The sequence below is a fragment of the Leptonotus elevatus genome, chromosome 9 (genome assembly GCF_054856555.1).
Source record: "Leptonotus elevatus isolate MCC_2025b chromosome 9, RoL_Lele_1.0, whole genome shotgun sequence".
NCBI lineage: Eukaryota > Metazoa > Chordata > Actinopteri > Syngnathiformes > Syngnathidae > Leptonotus > Leptonotus elevatus.
Genome location: NC_141247.1, coordinates 18,697,483 through 18,703,509, shown reverse-complemented (window position 1 = coordinate 18,703,509; position 6,027 = coordinate 18,697,483). Strand labels below are relative to the sequence as shown.

The following is a 6,027-nucleotide window of genomic DNA, read 5'->3' as shown; positions in this document are numbered from 1 at the left end:
CGTTTAATTGTTGTTGTGTTTTTTTAATATAATTAATTTAAACGTATTTAACCTGTTTTTCTTTACAGTAAACAAATTGTTTAATAAATGCATATTAAGATTTTTTTTTTTTATAATTTAAAATTAATGTATGTAGTTATTTAATAATGACACAAATAAATACATTGTAATGCAACCGTTGGGGGGGGGGGGGGTTAATTAATAAAACTGATTCTTGATCATGTAAATGCTCCGTACAGCAAGTCGTTGACACCACGTATCATAGCAATCATCAAAATTACGACCGTTGTGTGCGATTGAAGCTAACATTACTTTTTATACAGGTTTATGAAATCTAATTTCCCTCATAAGATGAAATGATCTATCTATCTATCTATCTATCTATCTATCTATCTATCTATCTATCTATCTATCTATCTATCTATCTATCTATCTATCTATCTATCTATCTATCTATCTATCTATCTATCTATCTATCTTGACAGCTAGCTAGCTGTATTTAGCTAATATAGCTAGCTAGCTATATTTCAGAACCAGGGCTATAATATTAGGGAGGCCAAAACATGCATATTAAACACCCATAAGACAGAAAATTCTCTAATATGATTGTACTTGTAATATGTTACTACCGTACATATATTTTTTAACAAGTAATAATACATAATACATAACGTAAAGTAACTCTCCAAAGTCTGCCTATAAATCTATGCTATGTCATATGTCATGTCATGTCATGCTACCCTATGCTACGTTATGAAATGACAGTAAATAATTTTTAATACACAGTTGGAGCTCCCTTCCTGACAACGCAGGGGCTGATCGGGTTACCGCGGAATTCCATTCCCACGGAAGCGACAAACTGGTACGTTGGTCATCAATCATAGTAAAATCATATTTAGACTACATTGTTGTATAGAAAATTGTTTCAAGTCATAAATATATTAAAATCGCATCAAAGTGAAAAGCACACATGACATATGAATTCTTGGTGAGTCCATCGCTAACACACTTTGCCATGAGTTCTGTGGCTTAATTTTTTTTTTAAAATATCTTTCAAATTAGATTCAGAATTACACCATGTGGTTACACTTTAGATTCAAGAGTATTTTTATTTTAGGATTGTATTAATACACCACAAAACAAATATAAAATTAGATCAAATGAAAAATCCAAATGTGTTGGTTCACTATAATGACCCCCCTGTGTAATTCATAAATGATAGAAGTAAAAAAATTTTTTTAAATAAGTTTGGAAAAAATACACCAACTGTGATATCCTCCATACATGTATTCCCACTATTTATCTGCAGGTATTATATCCCAATTTGAATATGGTTGGATACAAAAGTGAAACATGCTCCCCCCCACTGTGTCTCAAAGGTGCTTCACGGTTTTGGAGGTTTAGCTTTGGGAAGCACTTTGACTGTGGCGGACACAGATTTGGATCCTTGCAGGTTCTCGGCAGTGCACGTGTATGCTCCTTGGTCCACGTCCCTCACCTCGTCCACCAAGAGAATGGACTGAATCTGCTGTCCAGTTGCACCCCCGCCTGCTGGATTGATGCTCTCTAGCGTGTATAGAGGTCTCCCTATCTGCTCCCAGGACAGGTCAAATGAAGTAAAAACAACATGCGAAGAAAGAAGTTAGAACCATAGATTGCATTGGATGAACCAAGCTGTTCATTTATTGAGCATATAGCTTGTTTATGGTATGTCGCATCGTGACCTGCTGTCCGGGGTAGTCCCATGTGATGTCTACCGCCACATTCCTCTCTCCCATCACAGTGCAGCTGACACGTAGATTGTCACCAGTTGCCAAAGAGGTCGCACTGGCCTGGATGACTGGGGCGGGGGGAGCCATGGGGTCTAAAAAAAAATAATTGAAGACGGAATTACAAGAATGTGCTAATACAAAGAGACATTTCTACTTGTTGTACTGAAGGAAGAAAACAGTGTCTTTAAAGCCAAAAACAGTGGACAACAGCATGTTATCCTTCCATTTAAGTGTGAAGGACATACTAACTATGTTGGGATTCTGGTGTACCCACAATGAGTCATTGCCCAGGAAAAACGTCAGCTGGGATTCTGTACAATTACATAATTGCAGTATCGTGCAGGGATACCGTGGCGTTTTTAAATGTGTGTTATGTTTTTCCAGACACGTTGAAAGGCCACTGGAAAGCTTACAAACCCTAATCAGCAGTTCACTATTCTGAGGCGAAGTATAGAAGAACTTATTTAAGATTTAGTTTATATACTTATGACAGACCATAGGATAACTATACTTTATGATTTTTTTTTCCTTTGTTATACATCTAACTCTCTAAGTTGTACAATTGTGTTTTTATTTCATTTTATTTATGGTATAAAAAAAAATTGGTAATCTTGCAAAACATATTATTTCCAATGAGAAAATCATTTTATATTGCTGAAATGGATTCATTGTATGTAATTATTTATAGAGTTAATCACCATTTTAAGAGCTTTTTCTGTATGACTACCAAATTTTGAAGGCACGCTTAAAAAAAGAAAAAAGGAAGAAAGACAAAGTATTGGTAACAGTTTTGGGCATGACCCTAATTTTTTTTCTCCATTTAGTGATAAATGATTACAGCCACCCCCCCCCCCCCCCCAACTCCCAATCTTTCCCCCCTCTAAACAAATAATGGGGGGGAAAACTGTATATATATATATATTTTTTACTTAAAAAAAGACTAAATTCTACATATAAACATTTTCCCAAATAAATCGATGAGCGGGAGCGCGCGGTTGGGGGGCGCAGGGGTGGGGGGCGCAGGGTGGGGGTGCGAGTGTTGGATCGCGGCCAGCAGTGGCCGTAAACGGCGCTGATGTGTAAAACCCGGAAGTCGGAAGTCCGTGGCATCTTCTCCATAGGCCTAATTATTTTTTGTGGATTTGGAATGATGTGAAGGACAAACATACCTCAATAATATCAAAAAATTGTGAGTGAGTGGATTTTTGTGAGAAAAAACAAACATAAAATGAATTCTTGCACTAAAGTTTCTTTTCATGTTCAGGAGTCCTGTGGCTTGTTTGAATGGTCATTTTTATGCAAGAAAGCCCTTTGCACTGTTTATGGTTATTTTGTCGTTTGCTTCAAGCCTTTGTTAGCGTTAGGAGGATAATGGATCTTTTTATACATGCATTGATATATTAAAAAAAAAAAAAGTCATTTAAATACCAGATGAGTTTTTAAGTCAGCTGTACTCACAGTTGACGTAGATGAGCATGTACTTGGTTGAGCTCTGCCTCAGGCCCCCCAGGCTGGCCACACAATACAAAGCACCGGCGTGATAGGGCCGCGGTCGATGGATGGTGAAGCCTTTCTTCACATTGAAGGAGATCTCCGTCCCGTCCACTGCCACCTCCACTGGCGGGAACTCGCGGTGCAGCGTCACATTGGCGGCCGGTGACGTCACCTGGCAGGGCAGGCGGGTCGCCCAGTTGGTTCTTAACTGGATTACCTCGTAGTAGTCAGAAGATGGGACGAAAAGCTCCTGCGGGTCTATTTGGATTTGACAAGTATGGTAAGTGTAGAATTAGTTGCATTATGGTTGTGAAATGGAGGTGGATTTATTAATTTTTTTGCCGTACCGGGAAAGAAAACAAAGACTTTGGCAGCTTTTTCATAGTTCTTTCTGCAATCTGTGTCCTCACAGAACATGGGGTAACATGTGTACTCCCCTGTGTCTGCACCTGTGCTGTTAACCAGTGTCAGAACAGCATAGCGCTCGTGCTGAACAATCCTGCGGAGGAGGCGAAACAGAAGATTCAGCGGAAAGACATTCTCTTCAAATTCATAGTTAGCGACTAAAATGGAGGCAACATTTCCGTTAAGGAGTTCTAATAAAAAGACGTGTAAGATCATTTCAAGACGTAACTAAGGCCTACCTGAGCCTGCCTTCGTCGTCCTCCTCCAGGTACGATGGGAGGCCCCACTGCACGGGTTTACCCCTGCACCTCAACTCCAGAGTGTCTCCAGCATTCACGCTTAATGTCTCTCCCACCTTGATGAACTTACCTCTGTTTATCACCTTCGGGTGTCAGATACAAATCGGACTTAGTCACTTGGAACGAATAATGGGTCACCTGAGAAGAAGGAGTTCTACCTGTGTAAGTAAGTTCTGCATTGGTGCTTTAACCTTTGGTTTAGTTTTTACAGCCAGGGGACCTTTCTGTACTGCTTTGGCCTGTTTGGGTTTTCCAGGCTTGGCCATCTTCCCTGGACTCCTCTTGTGCTCATGAGCATCTTTATGACAATAAGCTAGATAACAATCAGAACATATCATAAAACATCTCACAGGCAGTTGCTCGACGATATCTTAAGCGCTCCGACGTCAATTCTATGTGGCAGGAAATGAGGTAATCATCATTTTAAATGACCTTTTCCCAGAACATTTTGACATAGAAAAGCAGTACTGGCACGCAAAACCAAGGGAAGATTCAGTGAACAGGATTATGCAAAGTATACACGACCGATTTTAGTGACATTTTATAGGTCATGGTGAATGGTAAAAGAAAGATCCAGATAAAGGTGTTGGTGTCTAGATGAAGTTTGTCCTTCAACCAGTAGGTGGCACTAAAACTATGATGAAAAATAGGTTTGTAGCTGTCTTCAGGTGTGGACTTTCATCAGATGAAATATATGATATGATCATCATCAAATTTTATTTTTTTATTTAATTGCCACCTACTGGCAACAGGAAATACACATTATCTCCTAGCAGGTTACTCAGATCTACCTCACATTTATTCAACGTTTACGCCTTTATGATGTCAAAATGCAAAGTTTGTGAGTTTTTGCAAAACTCTGTTGCAGTGGCAACGCGCTGTTCGTCAATAAAACACTGCTGATTTTTGGGTCTAGACATGCACCAAAACTTATGAAACTGAGTTTTTGCAAAACGCGGTATAGTGGCAACGTGCTGCCCCCCCCCCCCCCCCAAATAAAAAATAAAAATAAACAATGCTGATTTTGGGGTCTGCACATGCACCAAAACTCATGAAACTGAGTTTTTGCAAAACGCTGTTGCAGTGGCAACGTACTATTTGCCCCCCCCCCCCAAAAAAAGTGCTGATTTTGGGGTCTAAACATGCACCAAAACTCATTAAACTTTGCACACACATCAGGCCTGGCAAAATAAACAACCCAGATAATCCTATCTCTTCGCAATTTAGATTGAATAAGAGTTGAGGCCTGAAGACATCTAATAAATAATTTTTCATGTTCTATGCTATTATTTATGTTATAGCTGCAGCTGTTGTGAAAGCGCTCTATAAATAGATGAGTTGAGTTTGGTCTGTTTTCTTGTCATTCTGTTGTAGCATTGCTAAAAAAAAAAAAAGCAAAAAAACATCTCATGGTGGCCTACGACTCCACACAGTAGTGTACATTCCACAGACCTGCTTAGCAATGGAACCGACTCACTTACCTAACTCGGAGATTATGATAGAAATAAAGAGAGCACTCAGCACCAGTCTCCACCTCGACCCAAACAAGCTGACCAAAGTCATGATGCTGGATCACCAAAGCCGTCGGCTGCTTGTTAGTTCACACAGTTTGGCGCAAAATGAGTGAAAAGAAGGACAGCGTGAACGAGAGAAGTTCCAGGAGGAGTTGGGCGGAACTCGCAAAGTGAGTGGTCAGCTGCCTTTCTAGAATCACGCAAATTCCGCCTCCTGAGAGTGGCATTAGCACCTCAAATTCCTGCCGACCGGCTCAATGGAGGCTTTCTAGCTCGTCTGGACCAATGAGGGCGCAAACGCGCGTGTTTGCTTAGCTGCTGGAGCGGAAGGCTGTGAGCAGCACGAGATGACAACACAGTCCCAAATCAGACCCGTGGAAAGGTTGTTAAAAGCATTTGGCGTGTTGTAAGACGAATACCGGCTGATGTTTTTGTACTTGTGACATTATGACAAAGAAACCAAAAATACAGATACTTGATTTTTCTTCTCCTGTAGGAATATATACAGTTACATACATTGAATTGTTTCAAATCAGTCCCAGG

The 6,027-nt window shown here is 40.0% G+C and overlaps 1 protein-coding gene across 1 annotated transcript; it reads right to left on the bottom strand.

Annotated features, from left to right (window-relative positions):
* Positions 1–1,083: 1,083 nt before the first annotated feature.
* On the bottom strand, positions 1,084–5,740 carry LOC147168660 (platelet-derived growth factor receptor-like protein). Its single transcript, XM_086084597.1, has 7 exons — positions 5,452–5,740; positions 4,129–4,283; positions 3,911–4,053; positions 3,614–3,765; positions 3,231–3,524; positions 1,725–1,864; positions 1,084–1,591 (listed from the first exon to the last, which is right to left on the bottom strand). Exons 1-7 carry the CDS (start codon positions 5,531–5,533, stop codon positions 1,385–1,387), a joined length of 1,173 nt encoding a protein of 390 aa, XP_085940723.1. The 5' UTR covers positions 5,534–5,740; the 3' UTR covers positions 1,084–1,384.
* Positions 5,741–6,027: the final 287 nt, after the last annotated feature.

What these genes read in the sequence shown, in the direction of transcription:
- LOC147168660 (XM_086084597.1), bottom strand. Translation starts at nt 5,533, where the DNA reads ATGACTTTGGTCAGCTTGTTTGGGTCGAGGTGGAGACTGGTGCTGAGT. An exon ending in TATCATAATCTCCGAGTTAG is followed by an intron (nt 4,284 to 5,451) that starts GTAAGTGAGTCG and finishes ATTGTTATCTAG; the next exon opens with CTTATTGTCATAAAGATGCT. An exon ending in AGTCTTTGTTTTCTTTCCCG is followed by an intron (nt 3,525 to 3,613) that starts GTACGGCAAAAA and finishes AAATCCAAATAG; the next exon opens with ACCCGCAGGAGCTTTTCGTC.